The sequence below is a fragment of the Mustela lutreola genome, chromosome 12, assembly GCF_030435805.1.
Source record: "Mustela lutreola isolate mMusLut2 chromosome 12, mMusLut2.pri, whole genome shotgun sequence".
NCBI lineage: Eukaryota > Metazoa > Chordata > Mammalia > Carnivora > Mustelidae > Mustela > Mustela lutreola.
Genome location: NC_081301.1, coordinates 87,532,904 through 87,555,450, shown reverse-complemented (window position 1 = coordinate 87,555,450; position 22,547 = coordinate 87,532,904). Strand labels below are relative to the sequence as shown.

The 22,547-nt window shown below is 41.4% G+C and overlaps 1 protein-coding gene across 2 annotated transcripts in view; it reads right to left on the bottom strand.

Annotated features, from left to right (window-relative positions):
• The window catches only part of CEMIP2 (cell migration inducing hyaluronidase 2), a 90,370-nt gene that overhangs the window by 34,044 nt on the left and 33,779 nt on the right, over positions 1-22,547 (bottom strand). For both annotated transcript variants that reach the window (XM_059143196.1, XM_059143197.1), the window contains exons 6-15: positions 19,575-19,763; positions 17,431-17,600; positions 15,428-15,637; positions 14,907-15,112; positions 14,691-14,760; positions 11,609-11,737; positions 8,946-9,034; positions 4,108-4,239; positions 2,758-2,793; positions 1,461-1,616 (exon numbers count right to left, since the gene is read on the bottom strand). In XM_059143196.1, coding sequence (XP_058999179.1) covers positions 1,461-1,616; positions 2,758-2,793; positions 4,108-4,239; positions 8,946-9,034; positions 11,609-11,737; positions 14,691-14,760; positions 14,907-15,112; positions 15,428-15,637; positions 17,431-17,600; positions 19,575-19,763 — 1,387 coding nt within the window. The remainder of the gene's footprint in view (positions 1-1,460; positions 1,617-2,757; positions 2,794-4,107; positions 4,240-8,945; positions 9,035-11,608; positions 11,738-14,690; positions 14,761-14,906; positions 15,113-15,427; positions 15,638-17,430; positions 17,601-19,574; positions 19,764-22,547) is intronic.

The following is a 22,547-nucleotide window of genomic DNA, read 5'->3' as shown; positions in this document are numbered from 1 at the left end:
CATTTTGAAATGAAACTGGGGGCCACATAAAATATATATGATTCTTTTTTTTTTTTTTTACATATATATATGATTCTTGAGTCAGTATTTTGCACACCTGAAACGTACTACTTTAAGTCGACTATACTTCAGTTAGAAACAGAGAGAGAGACAAGAAAAAGAAGAAGAAACTGAAGGCTTCATAAAATAAAAGAAGGACGGAGCTGGCCACCCTCATACTGCCACCAAAAACCAACAGCCATTTTTGGTGACACGTCAGAAGAGACAGGTACAGCTTAGAACACTCCGACAGGCATGGACCGTGCGGAAGGCCGAGTCACGGGACCCAAATCCCACCCAGCCACGTTCAGTAAGCTCCTCATTTATAAAGCAGGATTAACGACAGGACCTACCTCACTGGGCTTTGCAAGGATTAAGCAGAGAATGGAGTACTTAGAGCGGGACCTGACACATCATCAGCATTTAATAAATGTTAGCTCTTAAATATCCATGAAGTTTCTTTCCCAGTGGCTTCCACACAGTCTGGCCAACAGGAGTGCTACACAGAGCGAAGCTTATAATGGCATTCAAAACTTCCCAACGACCAGCACAGGGGAAGTGGAAGCAAGCTCACTCTTTGCCAGAAGCTAGTAAAGTCCATTTGGCCCTCAAAGCCAAGCCCTTTGGGCCCATCCCCCTGTCCTAGCCCAATGACCACCTATGGTGCACAACTTTAAGGGGACTGCTGCTTGATAAATTCTGACAGTAGCTCTAATGTGAGACCTTTAGAACATGAGTTTTTCTCTATTTTTCTTACAAGGACAATTCCAAACTGTGTCTCAGAACCAAGGTATGGATTAATTAGTTAGTAGCTCCCCTAAAAGCTCCAAAGAATCATTCTGGGGTAAGTACTATTTTAATGACTCTGTGATTATTTTGACAGAAAACATGCCAAGAGTCTCCTCCACGCAGCTGAAACACTCGTAATTATATGGGCCGTGGTCAGGGCTTGAGTCAGCTTTGGCAACTGCCCACTCTTATTTTCTAGGACTCTTTGCAATAGGTTATTTCCTTTTTCCAGTGGCTATTTCTGCAAACCAACCTCACAGATTGAGGCAAAAGTGACCTCATGTCATAGTTTACAGCTTGGCCAACTTTCTGTGGCTCAAGAAAGAAGAAAACAAAAAAATCAGCAGCTTTTATCAGGCCATGCAAGGAATGAAAAATGAGATCGCTTCCTTGGTTTAAACAATTGATAATGAAATCTGTAAAGCGTTCGATCGTTAATGCTCCAGAATTCCAGAAGATACTATACACAACTGTAATAGCAATAACACCAAAAATAGTAGTGGTAATTAGATAAGGTGGGAAGAGCGGCACGGTGGGAACCAGTCCACCCAGGATTACTACAGAAGCTTCCATAAGAGTTGGGTTTTATTTGTTGTTCAGATATAACCGTACGCTGATCAAGCAATGCTTACCTGTTCCGAGGCAGGGTCCGGGGCTTCTGGTCTATCCCTCCAATGCCCACATACTTGTTCTGACCACCCTGGAAGCCGTAATTCCTGCTCTCCCCAACAAAGAGAGACTCGGATACCTCCTGGCTAGAGCCTTCATCACTTGGGAAGCTTCCATCGCTGTGAAAATGAGCATAAACATTACCCTCCCCCTTCCAGGAGATTTAAATTGACGCTCAGATAAATAGCGGGGGATGCCTGGGTGGCTCAGTCGGTTAGGCGTCTGCCTTCAGCTCAGATAATGACCCCAGGGTTCTGGGATCAAGTCCCTGTGTCAGGCTCCCTGCTCAATGGGGAGCCTGCTTCTCCTCTCTCTGCTTGCTACTCTCACACAAGTGGTCTCTCTCCTTGAGAAAAATAAATAAATAAAATCATTAAAAAAAAAAAAGGCAAGTTACAGCTAAAAAAGCTAGTTTTCAAAGCAGCCAGGAGCTTTTTCAAATACCTATTATCAAGTCATCAAAAAGTCCTTCCAAACTGTGAGCATACCTCATAGAAATCAATTCGTGGTTTGTGGAGTAAACAAACAAACGGAATTGCATTTCACAGCAACGATGGGTGAGTTTAGTCTCAAGGTACAGCATTGCACATGGGAGAATGAACCTGCCATGAATGTAACAGTTCGAGGGCAAGCATGTTCACGACAGCAGCCGAAATAACGGTCCCATAAAAAGTTCAGGTCTTAGAGATCACTGCAAAGTTAGACTGGCTTCAAAGAAAGAGGTTATTTAATATGATCCCAACTGTTATTTCCTTCTTCTCAAGTGATTTCTTCTCCTTGTTGTTTTTTTAAAAAGATTTCATTTATTTATTTGACAAAGAGAGAACACAAAAAGGGGGAATGGCAGGCAGAGGGAGAGGCAGACTCCCTGCTGAGTAGAGAGCCTGATGTGGGACTCGATCCTAGGACCCTGGGATCATGACCTGAGCCAAAGGCAGATGCTTAACTGACTTGAGCCACCCAGGCACCCCTCAAGTGTTTTCTTCCAAACAAAAGATATGACGGGCCTACCTTTCTATCGAATTCCAGCTATATTAACCTCCAACTTTGGTACAAATTCTATTAATTAAGAAAAATGTGTTTTTGGCCCTCTAGTGGTATCAGGAAGTGGGATGTTGTTTTGTTGTGGTTGTTTTCTTTAGTGCTAATATAATAATAGTACACTCCTATTCCGATCAAGTAAAAACAAAAACAAATACCCAGGCTATTGTACCTTGTAGCTTTAAAATAATCGAAAGTATTTCCAAAGTGATTACCAACCTGGCAAAGGTCAGCCCTATTCCATTATCTGCAAATCTGTAAGACAAGAGAATAAAAGAACATTTAATTTACCATCTCATGTAACAAGAGATCATTTCTCTCAGTATTCAAGTTTTAGGAAATCCAGAAGCTTCCAATACTGCTTACTCTCCAAGATCACAGAAAGCATCTCGCTTCCCAGCAGCTAAACGCACAGACTCCACAGAGAAGGTACCCAGTTCAAATCCCAGCTTTGCCAATTACTGGCTGCGGGAACCTGCATGACCTTGCATGACCTTGGGCAAATGACTCGGCCTGACTCTCCCTCAGTTTGCTCACCTACAAGTTGAAGCAATAACATAACCCTGCTCATCAGAGTTGATGAGGGCATTAAACATCCTAATTAATTCTACCCCTTTAGAACAGTGCCTGGCACAGAGGAAGCAGCCTGTCCGTGTGCGCTGTCACTGTTATTTTCATAATTCTTTTTTAAACAATTAGATCATAACATTCTCTTCAAATTTTTCAACACTAATACCTAAGCTACCTCTACAGACTTCATACAAAATTAATTTTTTTTGCACCATGAAAGTCAGAGGTGACGGTAAAATGCCAAGGAGCTAATATGAGTGCCAGCCAGAAAAAACATGTTTTTCTAGACTCTCGAACACCAACTCTTAGCTCAACGTACATCAAGACTTCTCCTAAAATTATAAAAATGGGAAAAAAGCAAGATGCTTACTGCCTCAAGTCATGTTAAGACATAAGTCAACAGACTTATTAAGGTGGAATTCACAAGTTCTGTTTTGAATGGCAGTGAAAGAGCATCAGGCAAACTTCTGAGTTTCCAAAAGCAAAGGAAAGAAATCCAGGTAGTTTCAAAATCTTTATTTAGCTCTCTGACATAGACCATGGTTGTTCTATCAAGTTAAAGCCCCAGTTTCTGTTCAATCTCATCAAAAAACTCTCGTGTCACCAGACAGGTTCAGTTCCAATAAAAGCAGCGGAATGAGACGATTCCAAACATTCACAGTCTGCGAGCGTGAGCTTACGTCCTCAGAGCTCACCCGGTCTATTAGGAACAATAATATAATTCCAGGGGCGCCTCACTGGCCCAGGCAGAAGAGTATGCAATGCTTGATCTCAGGATTGTGAGTTCGAGCCCCATATCGAGGGTAGAGATTACTAAAAACAAACATACTTTAAAAATAATAGTACTAATATTAAAAGTCCAGAAAGTCTCACTGTACTTTCAGTACTGTGGGTTTTTTTTTTTTTTATAGACTTGAAAATAAATACCCTGGAAAATAAATAATTAAATTCGTGCATACATCAGTGTTATCAGACAATGACTTTGCAGAGAATACCTACGCTGAATTCTGAACGACAATGTCTCCCCCTCTGACCCAAGCTCCGTTGTCATTATTTTTAAAAGAAATGAGCCTGTCAATTAAAGCAGCGACACGTGGCTTTTCAGGGTCCGCATCCTGATGAGGCCTAAACCTTGGGGTTTAAAAAAAAAAAAAAAGGAAGTTTTTTTAAAAAGCATTGGAAACCAACTATTTACAATTGTAAGCTTAAGTGTCAAAAGGCAGGATTTATATTTGACCAAAACAAACAAACAAAATCTTAAGGCACAACTTACAAACTCATTATTGGTATTTTAGATACTGAAAAAAAATTTTGTTTACTTACATAAGATTCAAGAGAACTACTTTCATAACTTCTTATTTTTATTTTTAAATCAACTTATATTATAGACTGGGATACTGCAGAACATTCTAAACACTAAAACCATTTCCAAACAAACAAACTCTCAGACCGGGAAATCTGGTATGTTTTCACAAATTCTTAATCTACACGACACTAATATAAACATACTGAATAAATTCATCAGATATTTCCACATTCATATATGCGAACTGGAATATTATGTGAGTTGTGTGCTGGTGAAAATGTTTTAGACACAGAGATAAAACTAGTTCAAGACCTTAAACGTGCCTATATTTAAGACAGATTGTATTCAATTAACTTATTCATTACAGAGACTGAATTTTACCTCTTTAATTCTCTTCCTTCCAGAACACTTACAAGGACTTTTTTTTTCCTTAAGGATTTTATGTATTTGTCAGAGAGAGAGCCTAAGCACACAAGTAGGGGGAGTAGCAGGCAGAGGGAGAAACAGGCTCCCCACTAATCAAGGAGCCCAATGTGGGACTTGATTCCAGGACCCTGGGATCATGACCTGAGCCAAAGGCACACTTAACGGACTCAGCCACCTGCATGTCCCCACTTACAAGGACCTTAATAAAAAGGTCAAATAATTGGTGTAAAAAACTGTCCTTTATAACAAATTGAATAAATAATTCCATAAGGTCATCTATTTTTTTTTTTTTAAAGATCATTTCTATCTTTATCTGACAAAGCTTGGGGACAGGGTTGGGGGGGGACAACTAGATAGCTTTTCAAAAACCAATTCAGCAGTCCAAGATTTTTTTTAAAAAGATTTTATAGAGACAAGAGAGGGAACACAAGCAGGGGGAGTGGGAAAGGGAGAAGCTCGTTTCCCACCAAGCAGGGAGCCGGATGTGGTGCTTGATCTCAGGACCCTGGGATCATGACCTGAGCGGAAGGCAGATGCTCAACGACTGAGCCACCCAGGTGTCCCAGTTTGAGATTTTTAAACACACAGTCAGCAAGGTATTTGCTGATGGTATTTGCTGATATGCCACTACCTTGGTGGCTGTGATGGGAAAAGAAGCCAAAGGTCCTTAGGCATGGCTGAGCTTGGCACATTCAGAGAACAAGCAAGTTGACTGGAAAGTAAACCCCATGGAGCAGGGGCTCCTGGGTGGCTTAGTCACTTAAACATCTACCTTCGGCTCAGGTCATGATCCCAGGGGGAACCTGGGATGGAGCCCCGCAGGGAGCCCCCTTCTCCCTCTGCCTGCTGCTCCCCCTGCTTGTGTTCTCTCTCTCTCTCTCAAATAAATAAATAAAATCTTAAAAAAAAAAAGAAAGAAAGAAAGAAAAGAAAAGAAAAACAAAAAGCATGGGGCAGAGGATAGAGAGCTAAGCATGTGCCCAGCAAGGATGCGGTTCTTTATTCTAAACGCACTGGGAAAAGCAGACCAGAGAATAATGGCTGTGAGGGCAGGGAGGAGCAGGATACAGGCAGGTGAGGGCCAAAGGGCACAAAGTTTTAGTTCTGCAAGATAAATTCTCATTTCTTTTTTAGAGTAAGCATGTGTGCATGTGCCAAGACTCAGAAGGGCAGAGGGAGAGGAAGAGAATTTCAAGCTCGCTCAGCAAGACCCCACACAAGGCTTGATTTCGTGACCCTGAGATCATGACCTGAGCCAAAATCAAGTCAGACATTTAACCAACTGAGCCAGTCAGATGCCCCTGTGCAAAATAAATAAATTCTAAGGCTCTACCATACAGCATCATGCCCACAGCTAATAAACCTCTATTGTGCACTTAACATTTGCTAAGAGACTAAGATCTTAGGGTAAATTCTTGTACTACATATACATAAAAAATATTCTTAGATTTTTAAAATCATAAAGGAGGTCTGAAAAGACTTTGGGAGGCGATAGCTAGGTCTATGACCCTGATGGTGGTGATGGTTTCTTGGGTGGACACCTATCCCCAAACTCCCTGACTTGTATACATTAAGTAGGCTCAGTTACATGCTAAATAAATAAATAAAGTAGGTGGATAAACAGAAAGACAGACAGACAGACAGATAGACAGATGGACATGATGGAAAGTCTTCAGAAGCCGGGAAGCAAGGAAGTGATACAACTAGATTTCACTTTCTCTTAAAAACTGGTTGCTCGCTGTGACATGGCGAAAGGACTAGACAATGGAACCCAGGAGACCAGTCTGGCAAGCGCTGTATCCGTGTATATGACCTCCTACGCTAAATAGCTCTGACCTCAGGACTGAAAAGTCTGACTCTAGGCTATCGTCTATTCTCTGGCCTTGTGCTTGCTGGCACCAGCTTCACAGTCTTGACATAATATCAAGCAGATGGAAGAGTTCTGGAAAGAAAACTATACAACGTTCTAAAATCACCCCAAAAAAAAAAGTATCGGAAAGCAACACTGCTACCGCCATCTTGTCCTTTCGCAAACTCCTATCCATAGAACTCAATCATTGACCACTTGCTTGGACACTCTTTATTTTTAACCTCTTTCCCACTTGAGGTGGAGATGATAGTTAACATTCCCAATTCCAACCTCCCTTAATTGCCCTTGGCTTTAAAGACTAGTTGGTTTTCATGCTTTTTCATTCCTTTGGATGAAATGTCCCAATCTCAAACCAAGAGTTCTCCTGGGTTACACTTTCCCAACTTCGGATGCCTGTCATTTCACATCTTGAAGACACAAGGAAAGGCTCATCTGATCAACTGTTGAGTCAACTTCCCTTTGATGAACAGACTAAGTATCTTCTGGATCCCATGAGCCAGAGATTAATTCATGGCTGGCTTACTACTCGTTGTTTTAGAGGATTATCATTTTTACTCATGTCTGGACTGCATGAATACGTGTGGGCATAGCCTACACATCAGTCTGTACAAAATTAAATGTATACACCAGCTGCCAGATGCCTCATTACTCATCTTCTAAAATCAGTTCTTTTCTATAACAACTTCCAAATGGAGTCTAATTCCCAATATGTATGCACTTATAAACTGGCAAGAGAAATAATGAAGAGCAGAGAAAAAACTACCATCATCGTAATATCATACACACATACCCACTGTGTTATCCCGGCCATTGTGGGTAAATTGTTTTATTGTCAAGTCTAATGAATTCTGAACTGATTCAGAATTCTAATGAATTCTAAAAAATATACTTTCATCCATCCATCATACACACACACATCATTTTTGGGAGGCAGGGAAGAGAGTCAACTCTGTTGTGTTAAGGATCTTTCTGTTAATACTAAGCAAACCACACACTATTCGTTCTACCAGTTAAAATAAACTCTTAAAAAGCAGGAGCGTACGGCCAGCAAAGATTTCTTTGTTTTGCCAGTTAATATTATCTTCTTGGTTCACCGTCGGTTCTCATCTCTATGCTTCTTTTTCTCTTTTAAGTTCATCTCCTCTTTCCCTTTTTCATTTCTTACTCATCTACTAGACGTCCAGAGACTTGTGTTTTACTTAAATAATGTCCATAGTTTCTTGGCTTCTCACATGCCATCTGATCGTTGCCTGAAGATATTTCAGGCTCAACTTGACCTTTAAAGAATCCTGATGAGTAATTTTACTAACTGTACTTTGCCCAGTTTTCTCCTGACCTCATGCCTTATTACTGTGTTGCAAGAATCCTGCCTCGCACTTAAACGCACTCACGGAGCTACAGTGTGGCTCTTATCTTACTCCCTCCTGAACAAGAGGGCCTGGCATTTTTTTTTCTTAAATGTCTATCAACAGAGCCTATTAAATCTAGCACTCTTCCAAAACCGGACATGGGTCTTTCAACTTGAAGTATCAGAAAATAACACATACACAGTTTCTCCTGAATAGGACTTTAAGTTGCTATCTCTTTTCCAGAAACTCTTATTTCCATTGGAGACACATTATTTATTTTGGCTCTCATATAGCACATAAGAGAACTTTGTTGAAATGTTCTCCCGATTCCAACCACATTCTGTGGTTATAAAGGAGAGCAATACAGAGCCCAGTGATGATGGGACTCTGAGCCTACAGACAAATGAACCAAACTAGCTTGCTCATCAAGTTCAAGACCTTTCCCTGTGAAATACATTCAATGCAATGTTCCCTTCTGACCACTAACCATAAATTCTCCATGCCTTGGTTTTCAGGAATGACACTAAAACATCTTAGCTCGTTTTTGCAGTGACTCATGTTCTACTTTATGCCAAACGTAGCCCCTGTTTTCAGCATCTCTCTCTCCTTTCTCTTTCTCGTTCCGCGCCTCTCTTTCCCATCAATTTACAACTATGAAAAGCTGGAGAAAGTACTGACTTCTCTGGCATCTCAGTAAGATTTTAAAACAAACAAGCCAGCCACAGGGCTTAGAACAGCAGAAAGAAATGTTTTCCCAAAGCTCTCCTGCAAACATTGAAAGCTTCAGTTTAAATGTGTTGGTGGAGAAGGGAGCACAATGGCTTAACTCAGGAAGTTTTGCTTTGCCAAGATATGGCTAGAGCGTGAGGTCAAAGGATGACTCTACCTTGCACTGTTATCCAAACAGAGGTACTCCCTTGGGTCTGCCGAACTGGCGTTGGTTGTTTTGACACCTTTGTCAATAAATAAGCCAGCCTGCAAAACAACAAGGGACCAAAATGAATATGAATCCTAAGTTAGAGCTACACGTTACATAAAGATTCATGAAAATTAGTTGTAGTTTCCCACCAAAAGGAGGGGAAAGGAACAAAGAGCAACTTTACCAGATATTTTACTTGATCTAATTATACTCAGTCATTCAACAAATATTTATTTAGTGCCTGCCTTCTGGGAGGCACTGAGCATTGTACATTAACAAGAAAGCCATGGTCTTTGCTATTGCTGGCACATAAACTGGCAGGGAGACATGCCTTTAAGTAAACAGCCACAATCCAGCATGGTAAGCATATGATGAAGAAGTAGACGATGCTTGAAGGGAGCCCAACGGCGGGGCTCAATCCCAGAACCTTGAAATCATGACCTGAGCCGAAGGCAGAGGCTTAACCCACTGAGCCACCCAGGCGCCCCTCAATGAGATTTTTAATGAGGGCAATGCAAGGAACCGCACGTTAGGAAGGAATGCTCTCGCCAGCAGGACAGATGAATGGATTACAAGGAGACAGAAATGGGGTAACTGGGTGATGGGTATTAAGGAAGGCACTTGATGAAACGAGCACTGACTGTTATACGCAGCTGATGAATCATTAAATTCTACCTTTGAAACGAATAATATCCTTTGGTACTTGAATTTCAATTAATTAAATTAATTAATTAATTAATTTTTTTAAAAAGGGACAAAAAGGGAGATAAGAGACGAGGTAGGACACAACCCCAATAATCCAGAAGAAAAACTAAGGGGACCTAGACTTGTGGGAGTTGTTAACGGGGGAAAAGGGATAGGGCAAGGCTTCTTTAAGAGGTACGATATGCTTTAGTATGAAAGAAAATGTCTAAGGGTGAAGGAAAGGGAGCAATCAAGATTCCTGTTCTAAGTTTGGGCAATCGGGTGGCCAGTGGTTGCATTCAGTGAGACAGAGAGAGGCGAATGGGTATGAGGATGAAAAGAAGGATTTTTAGTGAGGACCCTCGGCAGAAGGGTCGGGGACGCTATTCTTTGTGACTGATCCAAAGATCACCGGTTCCTCTAGGAGGGTTCCCAGGGTTCCGTTTCCCTTGGCTACAAAGTATTATTCTGGACAGTCAACCCCAAATTAAACAAGTTAAAACCTAACCATTATTAGATTATTATTTAGATCTACTATTCTTAGAGCTAACAGATCACTACATGTCCTCATGGCATAGGATATTAAAAATTTAATTAGAATGAGATTTTTTTATACCACTGTAATTAGAAAATTTTGAGGATTTCCAGTTTGAAATGGTACGCTTAACAATGATTAGCCTCAATCAGGTCCTCAGCTCACAAAAAAACATAATTCTGACTGAGGTTTTTTGCTCTCTCAAGTCTTCAAGTGATTCCACTCTTCAAATTATACCACACTTAGGTTTTTAAAGGGTCCTCTCCGTATCGGAAATGGGAAGCATTAATTCAATTTTTTTTTTTTTTAAATTTATTTGACAGACAAAGGTCACAGGTAGGCAGAGAGGCAGGCAGAGAGAGAGGAAGGGAAGCAGGCTCCCTGCTGAGCAGAGAGCCCGATGCGGGACTCGATCCTAGAACCCTGGGATCATGACCTGAGCCGAAAGCAGAGGCTTTAACCCACTGAGCCACCCAGGCGCCCCACATTAACTGAATTTTGATGCGGCTCATATCAGGGTAAAGAATCTGGGCATTGTATCGCATAAATGAAAATATCAAAGTGCCTTAGGTGGGGAGTTTAGGGGGTAGGGAAGGAAAAAATGAAACAAGATGGGATCAGGAGGGAGTCAAACCTTAAGAGAGACTCTTAATCTCACAAAACAAACTGAGGGTTACGGGGGCAGGGGGTGGGGAAGGGGGGAGATGGGGGAGGGAGAGGGTGGTGGGGTTATGGACATTGGGGAGGGTATGTGCTATAGTGAGTGCTGTGAAGTGTGTAAGCCTGACGATTCACAGACCTGTACCTCTGGGGCAAATAATACACTATATGTTAATAAAAAAAATTTTTTTTTAAAAATCGAAGTGCCTTGTGAGCACAAAATGAGGCAAATATAGTTATACTCCAGGGTGGGGATGAATATCAAGGAACCTGGACTTCCTAAGTGGCCTTTTATTGACTTGATCTGCATCATTTCAAGTCAGGTCAAATACCGTAAGTAATATTTTACTACGTAATTAGCATTAAATGCCCAAAAGGAACCTCTACCAACACTGTGAACTGGGAGCAGAGAGAACAGATGCTTCTTATCTAATGTGTACATCCCTAAAACGTGATATTTACGACTGGAAAGAAGGGGGGGGGGATGAGCGAGGGGACGTGGATACAGGGAAGAGCCCATCATTCCCAGTACTCAGTTTGAATGCACATGCGTTCTGCTGGTGCTGTGCCTGCGGACACTGTACATAATTCTCAACGTGGAAGGGTTATAGGTCTGCTTATTTAATCCCAAATTACCTTTTCTGATGACAAGTTTTACTGAAAACTATCATTTCTCACCTGCATTTCTCAGCATTCCATCCTTCACCTTGGGAATCACATGAAATGATTTTGTTAAGACCTAGGAACCTACCTTAAAACTGGAATGGACTCTGTTGTTATAAAATATACCCAATGGAGTGAGTTCTGGTTTTGCTAAGAGCTGCAATCCACTAGATTCCCCCGTAGGTTCCTTGTGGAATAAATACCATATTCCAGCATCCTGTCAGTAAAAGGGCAAGATCGTTAAAAGCCTTACTTTATAAAGCCACTTTAGGAAACATGTTCAAAAAACCGAGTGCTTCATAAGCAAACTGAATCTTCTCAACACTAATTTTTCATTGTTTCAGGCTCAGAATGGACTACGAAAGTTGTGCACGGATCTAGCACCCTCCCAAGTCATCATAATCATGCTTTAAAAAAAAAAATTTTTTAATTCTACTTGCAGTCCTGGATAGAAGTGAGTGGCTGATATCAAAACTCACTTCAAAATATACCTCTTCCAGCATTATCTACTTTCAAAAGTTATGCCGTATTAGAACCAAACAAGCCTTCCTTCCTTCCAGGTGACCAGGAGAGCACAGCCTTTTAGCCATGTGAGTGTTTTTCTGTCCACCTCCAAACCTGATAAATAAATGAGTCATACTCATACTCGTTAAACAACTATCCGCCAACTCGCAGAGCTCACTGACTTCTTTCAAACAACTCCAATGCCCTTCCTGTCCCGAGGCAAACTTTTGCCAAAGAAAAAAAAACCACCACGCGCATGAATCAGGATGCTGTCTCAGTCTAGATCCTGTCTGTTCACTTTTGGTATTACTGGCCTGAACAGGAGAAGCGGGGCAGTTTTCACAATTTTTGGCACTCAAAATGAGATATAAAAATCAAAATTAGTGTCTTAATCCCCACGACAAGTGTTTTATTTCACGGTTTAACGAAAAACCAGCCCAACGCGAAGGACAAGTCCAAGCGGTAGAACTTTGAATAGGTTGTTCATAGTCTAACATAGAGTCCAAAAGTATGCTATAGAGAGAAAAACACATTTGGCAAACATTCCTTTAGCGCTTCCCTGTGCCAAGCGTGGAGTAAGCCTAGTCTCAAAGAATTCACAGTCTGATGGGAAATAGGGAGCTAAAATATATGTATTAGGTATTACATTCATTGTAAGAAATAAGGTCTTTTAGAAGCATAGAGATATGAACAGTGGAAAGCATATATACTTACCCACCAAAATGAAAGCAATATTTAACATTTTTCCATGATAAAGGTTTAGAGATGGATCTTAATAAAACTAACTACCCTGAAAAAACTTCTGTGCTTCCTCTACTCTTTGGGGCAAAACAGCATAGAAGACGACCTGGAGGCTCCACACCACAGCCCTAGAAGCTTAGGGTGGCACGAACCCTCCCAGGACGCAATGGAGTCTGGGCAGGGGGCTGGCGGGGGGCGGGGGGCATCCAGGGGGTAGCAGCTGTTTCCTGTTCAACACTGTGGTGTCCAAACAGGTAAAGGGAGCTTTGTAAAAGGCAGTGGAAACGTACAAGAAGAAAGAGTTTGATTTATTTGGAGAGGTAAACCCTTGCCAAAACATGAGTTTTACTGGAACGGTTTTTCTAGAAAGAAAAGAAAGAACTCACAGAATGAAAAGGAAAAAGGACAAATATAAGATGGGAAATGAGAGACGGGCTTTCTTCGTGTCTCACATGAGCTCCAGGAAGGGCTTGTGGCAACCTCCCCTGAAATTGTTTCATGAACCATTTGCAATTTGCTTTCATCTTCAACCCACCACTTCTGAAACAAGCTGAAAGGAACCTTTGCTCTGTTCATTTGAAATGTAACACAAATCAGAAGATGATCCCAGCCAGGGTGAGGCTGTGTATCAAGCCTGTGGCCATCTTGGCCCCAAAACCTATCCTCTAATTATAAACTCTTGGCACAGATCTGATAGATGTTCAGCAAACATGTGACGAAAAATGAATGGACGGAAACCTGAAATGATTAAATGTCCAGGTCTCTGCCCTGGTAACTAAGAATTTTATGTTTTATGTTTTTAAGGAAAATCACAGAAGTGAATACCACCATCACCCAGAGATGTCCATATTCTTGTTATCTGGAAGAAATACTCCTTTCCCCTAATCTTTTACTCAGTCCTGGAAATAATGCTAGGTATCTCTTTCCTTTTAAAAATTTAATAGATTATATATATATATTATATATGTGTATATAATATTTAATATTTGTATATAATGTATATAAACATGTGTATATAAGATATACACAAATGTGTGTATATAATATATAAATATGTGTATATATTTTATCATATAAATATTATATTTATATCATATATATAAATATTATTATTTATACATATAAATATATAAATACGAATATGCAGGTGTTGCTGTAAAGCTCCTATTTCTGTACTACAGTACACAGCATGGACATAATCATAATAGAATAATGTCCTCAAGACTCACGTTTCCATTATAAATTAACAGTTTCAAATCACACTCAATTATAAATGTAAATCTCTCCCAAGTTTCTCCAAGAGACATTTCTGCCATCCCAAAATGGCTTATTTATTCTCTTAAGTTATTCTTATGTGTCTGCATGTCTCTGAAATGATTCAAGGCACACAGTTAATTGAAGGCACAGAATTTAGCTGCTTTACCAAGGAGATGAAGGCCCTACGTGTGTATGATCCCTGCACTGAAACAGAAGAATGTCCACCTTGACCGGAATGACTGCTGCCATAAGATTCTACGGAACAATCCATTCCCATAGAGAAAAGCTAAGGCTTTCCTCATTCATTAAAATTAAAAACTGAAATGATCAGGCATTCAGCCATGCGCAACTTGAATATGAGAAGCTAGAAAGATGGCACGTGACCCAGCGAAAATGCACCTGGAAGGTCCGATAACCCCAAACATCAGCCCAACTCTTTTCCTCCATCTGGCATCCGTCTTACCACACCCATAGGTACTAACTGGCAGGAATGATGCAGAAGGAACAAAAGGACCCTCTCAACATATCCCGCTTTCAGTGAAACGAGCAGTACCAGAACACAGCACCGTGCCTGAGCTAGACTGTCCCCCATGACGTCACAACCCCACAAACCAGAACACTTCTCAACACAAAGACCACACAACCAGAAAGCATTTAACATTACTTACCTGTGAGCCCGCAGCTGCATTACTAATCAGGTTATTGTTGGGATGAGAGATCCAGAAAGTTGAAACGGCCCTGCAAGGCATTTTTTTAGAATGACTTCAACACTAGTCATGGAAAAATCCTGCCTACTAGAAAACTTCCCCCAAAACATCTTCCCCCCCAAAGTTAAAGGCCTTGAGCATCATACACGAGTCTCTCTCTCTCCTCCTGTCACTCACATGCAGTCTGTGGCGGGCACAGGCACGTAATTTCCAAACACTTTGTCTCGCATGGTGGTACACATGGAATTATTCCTATCGGTGGGGAGGAGGGTGCCGGGTTTGGTGAGGAGGCCCAGATTGTGGAACAAAGTATTTCTCTGTTCCACACCGTCTTCCAAAAAGAAACAATGACCCAGCGTGTCAAATCCGATTGTGTCTTTAATCTGTAGAAACACAAGTGTGCAATGTCATCGACAACATGATCAACTGAGGGTTAAGGGACAAGTGACACTGTGATGAGTGACAAGTGACATCTACGTAGCGCACTTGCTACAGATGCAAAGAGAAGTTTTCATCTTAACTGGAGAGGCAAAGCCAAATGCGCGCTGTTACTGATCTCCTGATAGAGGAAAACACCAGAATTCTCAGTGCGAGGAGGACAGAGGAACGCAGGCGCTACAAGAGCGAACTTAATCAGAGGGAGAGGCTGCGAGAGAGAAGGAGAGTTACTGTGCGTCAGTGTCGTGCGCGCTACGTACCAGCAGACCATTTGTCCCGTGCACAGTGATGCACCGGGAGAAGCTGTGGTGAATAGATAAGCCGTCCACAAAGGTCGCGTGTCTGTACCCGCCCTTGTAATCCACATCGCCACACAGGTGGAAGTGAACAGGATACCGCCCCAGCTGCTGCTGACCCATGTGTTTCAATTCCACGTAAGAAAGATGGACGGATGTGAAATTCTTTCTTATCTGTAAGACAAGATAACCGAAATCAAAGCGATGCACTTTGGAATCTTCGAGAAGCAAAAAAAAAATACGGCTCTACTAGAAAATGTCTAAAGGTGAATGTGTATTAAAATATTTTGGGGGGCACCTGGATGGCTCAGTGGGTTAAGCCTCTGCCTTCAGCTCAGGTCATGATCTCAGGGTCCTGGGACTGGGACCCATGTCGAGCTCTCTGCTCAGCAGGGAGCCTGCTTCCCTTCTCCTCTCTCCGCCTGCCTCTCAGCCTGCTTGTGACCTCTCTCTCTCTCTCTTTTCAAATAAATAAATAAAATCTATTAAAAATATATAGATATAGATATAGATACTCCCCCCCTCCCTTTGGCACCCTGCTTTCCTGTATCTCCAGTTCCTAATTTAGCAAATGCTTCTTTTTTGCTTCTTTTTTTTTTTTTCTTCTTCTTCTAAGTAATCCCTATGCCCAATGTGGGACTCAAACTCATGACCCTGAGAACAAGAGTCACATGCTCTACTGACTGAGCCAGCCAGCCAGAAGCCAGCCAGCTTCTTAACACAAGTGAATACTTTAAAGAGCCATAAAAATAGCCTCTACTTAGGAATAAAAGGAAATGCAACCAGGAAAGCTACAGAAATGATTTCTATATACGTAATGTGTTTTGATTTGTTCAAATATTTTGGTCATCTCCAGTCTTATCTCGTTCTTTCATTTCTGTAAATACCATCACAGTTTGATAAATAGTTATTTGTTAATCTTCCCACATAATATTATTTACTTCAGTTCTTTTTAAATATTTCTCTGTGATCCACAATTTCAGCATTCTATTTTTAAACACCGGATTTTTATTCATACTAGTAACAACAAAGGAATAACACCGACCACAATTTCAGTAAACAGTGTAACAGAAATGTTAACAACCATAACCTACTCGGTGCACAAAAACTGTTTTGAAAACACAGGCAGCCCAAAATGCAGCCCAGAAGTCACAGCAGATAGTATGCAGTGCAAGGCTTACCACACAGTAAGTGCTCAATACTTTTATAGAATAAAAATCTGCGTACAAAAAATATTCTTACAGAAAGATATTTTGTATGTATATATCACTACTGCTTCCCCTTTCATATCAAGTTCTAAGAAGAATCATTTGATCCTTTCAGAGACTGCATGCAAGAGACAAAATGGTTTAACTACAGGTCGAGATCAACTAAATGAAGATAGAATTTTCTATTTTATTTTTATTTTTTTTTTTTTAAAGATTTTATTTATTTACTCGACAGAGAGAGATCACAAGTAGACAGAGAGGCAGGCAGAGAGAGAGAGAGGGAAGCAGGCTCCCCGCTGAGCAGAGAGCCCGATGCGGGCCTCGATCCCAGGACCCTGAGATCATGATCCGAGCCGAAGGCAGCGGCTTAACCCACTGAGCCACCCAGGCGCCCAGAATTTTCTATTTTAATTATGCAAAATCTCTTCATTGCTCCTGAGTAGAAAAATAAAATGGGATTTCTTTTTCATATCCATACAGATCCCACCGCAAATTTGGGAGCTCCTGGGTGGCTCAGTGGATTAAGCATCTGCATTTGGCTCAGGTCATGATCCTGGAGGTCCAGGGATCCAGCCCCACATCGGGCTCCCTGTTCATCGGGGAGCCTGCTTCTCCCTCTCCCTCTGCTCCTCCCCGCCCTGCTCATTCTCCCTCCCATCCGCCCCCCCCTCTCTCATAAACATATAAATTTTTAAAAATCTTTAAAAACACCTTGAAAGTATTTAACAACCAAGGAACTCATTAAATCTTTTTGCCTACCATGACATGCCCCCCATATGTGTCATAGTCAAAGAACTGGCACTGGTTCCCAGCGTAGCATGAGTCCTCCATTTCTCCTCGGATGACAACGTTCCGCGTGAGAATTCCAACCTCCGCTCTCATGTCTACACCATCGGTGATCTCACCCATGTGCAGGAACTGAGGGGCTTCTGGTTCACATGGGCAAGAGACAAAAAATATTTTTAGCAAAGAACACATGAAACATATCGAAAAGATAGTCCTCTTTATTGTGCAACTCCAAGACATTACCCAAATGGATAGTGTCCTACCATTCCTGAATAGCTCAGCATCACAGAATCTAAGGAAGCAATTTTAAGGATTATTTATTATTAATTAATATTATTTAATTAAGATTATTTTACAATTATAATCATTATTACTATTTAATTAAGATTATTTCTTTAAGATTATTTATTATTAATTTAAAAGACTATTTATTATTAACTTAAAAGATTATTTCCTCTAGCCATTTACTCAATCTCAAAACCAAACACAGACAGGGGGCTTAATCCTCTCCTGAATGGCACCAACATTCTGGAATGTACCTAAGTACCTTCCCTCTCTTTCTCTCTCTATCTTGCTCTCTCAGTTTCCTTCCAAACGCTCTTGTTCTAATCCCCTGAGGGCACATGAAGAACCAAATGCACAGCAAATCCAGAAAAAGGAATGGTTTTGCAGATATTGATAACGGAGTATTGAGTTATTTTTGCTTTCACTTCAAATCTAAAGTAACATGCACGGAAACATTAGCATTACAAACATGGCCGTCTTTCCTACTTCTTATTTTAATATGAGCACGCCTTCTTCTAAATTTCCACCTTTCTGGAAGTCTAGAAACACTTTCATAATGAGCTTTTCTCTGACGTTTTTATCACATAAAGTCGGGAAGGAAAAACACAAATAAATCAAGCAGCTGAGATCATGGGAGATTCATTATCAGATAGACTTGTTAACAAGAGTGGGAATTTCCAAACAAAATTAATGCCAGATAGTAATGGTTTTTTGGGGGGTTTTGTTTTCTGCTTACACTCTATATCATCAAGAAGGAAAAGTACAACATGGAATAAAGCACAGAAAGTGCCAAGGGAACCAGTTGTCCTATTTTTTTTTTTTTTAAGCAAAAACACTTTGCCTTGAACTACTTAGCGCTCTAAATTACCCATACCTGTGTGCTCATTAATTAGTTACCATAAACTCTTTGGTTTTATACCATGAATGTATATATAATCTTGAGTACAGAAGGAAGGGAGACAATGTAGTAACATCCACAAGTGAAGCAACACATAAACGAGCTTTGCCTATTACAGTCTCAGGCTAAGTACCTGGTAGAAGTCAGCTGTTTTTCCTAAACACAGCTTACAGTACGGGTCTCACTGCATATTGCTTTCCTTCAAAGAACTCAAGCTTATGATAAAAAAATATAGTCTATGAAAATGCCTTTCCAGTTCTATTTTAAATATTAGATCTGGCTTTTTTGCCAAGGAAGTAGGTGCTCAAAAAGAATGAGATTTTTTTTTTATTTAAGAAGAAAAAAGACTTCTATTTAAGTATGAATCCGTTGATAATTGGATTATTATTTGATAGCAAAAAATGAAAAGAGGGGCGCCTGAGTGGCTCAGTGGGTTAAAGCCTCTGCTTTCAGCTCAGGTCATGATCCCAGGGTCCTGGGATCAAGCTCCACATCAGGCTCTCTGCTCAGCAGGGAGCCTGCTTCCCTTCCTCTCTCTCTGCCTGCCTCTGCCTACTTGTGATCTCTCTCTGTCAAATAAATAAAATCTTAAAAAAAAAAAATGAAAAGACATTGGATAGGATCTTGGGGGGAGATCAATCCGTGTAGCTGCATCTTTTTTTGTTTGTTTGTTTTAAACAAAGATCAGTACAAAAGACCCTGATTTGCCTGCTACACATCATTAACAACAACACTATTGCTCCCTAAATACTCTTAGCTAACATCCTCTGGGATCTGGTGTTCAAAGCACCCCACCGCTAAGATCTTTAATATCCAGATGACAATGGTGGTGGTGGTGACGGCGATGAGGAGGGCCCTGGCTTTGGGCTGGGGTGGCGGGAAGGGGGATGCTACAGGAATCAAATGCCAAGAAACATTCTGAGCAGTCCAGTACCTTTGACTTTGACCTGGAAGCGGTTGCACTCAGGGCAGGGGAGGAGAGTGAACTCCTCTGCCTGGTACATAGAATAGTCTGTGCTTGCAACCACGATCTGGTCTCCAGGTTTCCAACTACTAACGTCGTCCAGCAGGTGAAGCTTCACTCCATCCACAACCTCCACCCGGAAACCTGAAAGAGAAACACCTAAACCGAAAAGTAGGAAAGAAAATGATGTGTTAGTAGGCATTTCCGCCTCCTCATTGACTCACAAATCAAAAGCTGAGTTAGACACGAGTCAGTACATTTTTACCAGCGCTGACCGTGTGCCTGTCGTTCTGCAGACACTGAGAAGATGGAAATGGACAGCCTGACCTCCAGGGTAGAGCACTCCCTGTTCCCCGAACCACAACGGGACAGGAATTGTCCAACTATTCTTTTTGATCCCCAAATCTCTCTCTGTACTTGCACTCAGTGCTAAAACTATCTAATAAGGCTTCCTAGCAGTCCTAAAAGGTAGTAAGAACATATCACACATAAGGAGACACTGCCAAACACGGAATACGTCTGTAGTAAATACTCAGTGTTTCCTTTTTTTTTTTTTTAAGATTTTATTTATTTATTTGACAGACAGAGACCACAAGTAGGCAGAGAGGCAAGGAGAGAGGGGGAAGCAGGCTCCCTGCTGAGCAGAGAGCCTGATGCAGGGCTTGATTCCAGGAACCTGAGATCATGACCTGAGCCGAAGGCAGAGGCTTAATCCACTGAGCTACCCAGGCACCCCAATACTCAGTGTTTCAATGTGATCCAGACACAGGATGAGAGAGAGAACATACATTATCTTAAGAGTACAAATTTGCTTAGGCAATCTCTCGTCCCTGGGCCTTTGTTCATGCTTTGTTCCTTAGCTACAATGTCCTTCCACTCTTAATACACCAACCAAGATACTACCCCATCTTATAAAGGTAGAGTTTGAACTCACAACCCTAGGATCAAGAGCCACATGCTCTACCAACTGGGCCAGCCACGTGCCCCAAGATCAGGCACATCTTTAAGGAATTCCCCGACATCCTTGCTGGAAGCAACCTCCTTCTCCAGTATTCTCATTCTACTGTTCCTTTTGGTGTTATTCACACCTGTCCAAGGGGAGAATAGCCACTTCCTTGGAGGGTACATTCATGAAGGCAGCAGAGTACGTCCACCTGTGTATCTGTTCCTCTGTTTCATCGTGCAAACTCACAGATGTCCACTGAAGAGACCAGCATTCCCACTAGGATCTACAGTGTCACCCAGAGGCCGCAAGATAGTGTCCCTGTCCAACTCCACTCCTTCCCTGTAATAATGTCAACTCTGCCGTCCATGTGACCCAGGGACTAATCTCTGATCTCTCCCAATGCATCCTTTCGAAACTCGAAGTCGGTTCCCCATTAGCTGGCCAAAACTGAAAAGTTGATCCATTTCCTTCACTTACTCTTTCACATGCAACCAAGTGTACCAGCATTTCCTGCTTCTAAAATACCCGTGATAGAATCTGTCACAAACCAAAGGCTGACTTAATGCAAATGTATACGCAACAGATACAAGCCACGTCATAACGTCATGGAGAAAGGAAAGCACCGCATCTCAAAGCTGTCTGTTTCCTTGTATCTGTGCTTACAACCATCCTTCCAATTAACCGGCACACTCTTCTGGGGTGACTTTAAGACACCGACCCTAAGGGTCCATGGCAGGAGTGAAGAAACACACTGACTCAAGTTAGGGAACTCAGAAAGAGGGAAATTCGGGCAAGGCACAAGGAATACTACAGACACCTTGACAGTCCTGAGCCCACTCTCCTGAGAAAACCTGAGCAAGTCACGGATTCTATTCCTTGAGATGTCAACCTACCGGGTGTTTGTTTACACAAAGGACCAAAAGAAAAGTACTAAAAAAAAAAGGCAAAGTAGCTTTCTTGTTTATGTATTTCTTTTATCCAGATACTAAAGCCTATGATGGGATTTGGTCTAAATAATAATATTAACAGTAATGACTCCAATGACAACAGCTAATAGTTGCTGGGACTTTACATGCATAATAAATTAACTTTCCAGGGTGCCTGGGTGGTCGGTTAAGTGTCTGCCTTCAGCTCAGGTCATGATCCCAGGGTCCTGGGACCAAGTCCCTCATTGGGCTCCTTGCTCAGCGGGGAGTCTGCTTCTCCCTCTTCCTCTGCCTGCCTCTCTGTCTGCCTGTGCTCACTCTCCCTCTATCCCTGACAAATAAATAAATAAAATCTTTAAAAAAAAAAAAAAAAGACTTTAAAAAAAAATTAAAAACAACAACAGGGAGAGAAAGAAAGAAACTGCTACGAACACTAGGGATGAAGAAACCAGAAGTCAGAGAGTTTGAAGAACAGCTGGAAAATGTAGACCCCAAAGCTAAATGCTAACTGAACTCCAGAGCCCAGTCTTCTAACTTCTTTATTATTTTGCCTGCCCAAGAATCAGAATGGGCAGGATAAGCACAAAGATGAGCAAGAACCTCAGGAGCAAGGATAATCGCTGCCCAAATTTTCAGATTTCACACACACACACAAATTATATATATATATAATAATTAAGTATATATATACTTAATTACTGAGCCACCAGGCACCCCACTTAGTTATATGCCTGATGGCTCAGTCATTAAGTGTCTGCCTTCAGCTCAAGTCATTATTCCAAGGTCCTGGGATTGGGCCCTGCATCAGGCTCCAGTCCTACATCGGGCTCCAGCCCTGCTCTGGGCTCCCCGCTCAGCGGGAAGCCAGCTTCTCCCACTCCCTCTGCTTGTGTTCCCTCCGCTGCGGTGTCTCTATCTGTCAAATGAATGGGTAAAAGCTTTATAAATAAATAAATAAATAAATAAGAAACAATTTTTTTCATATAATTTTTTTTTTAACTGCTTTTTAAAGAAGAGGGTTGCTCGATACATCAGGTTCAACTTCAAAGACCATGAGGATTTGTTGCTGTT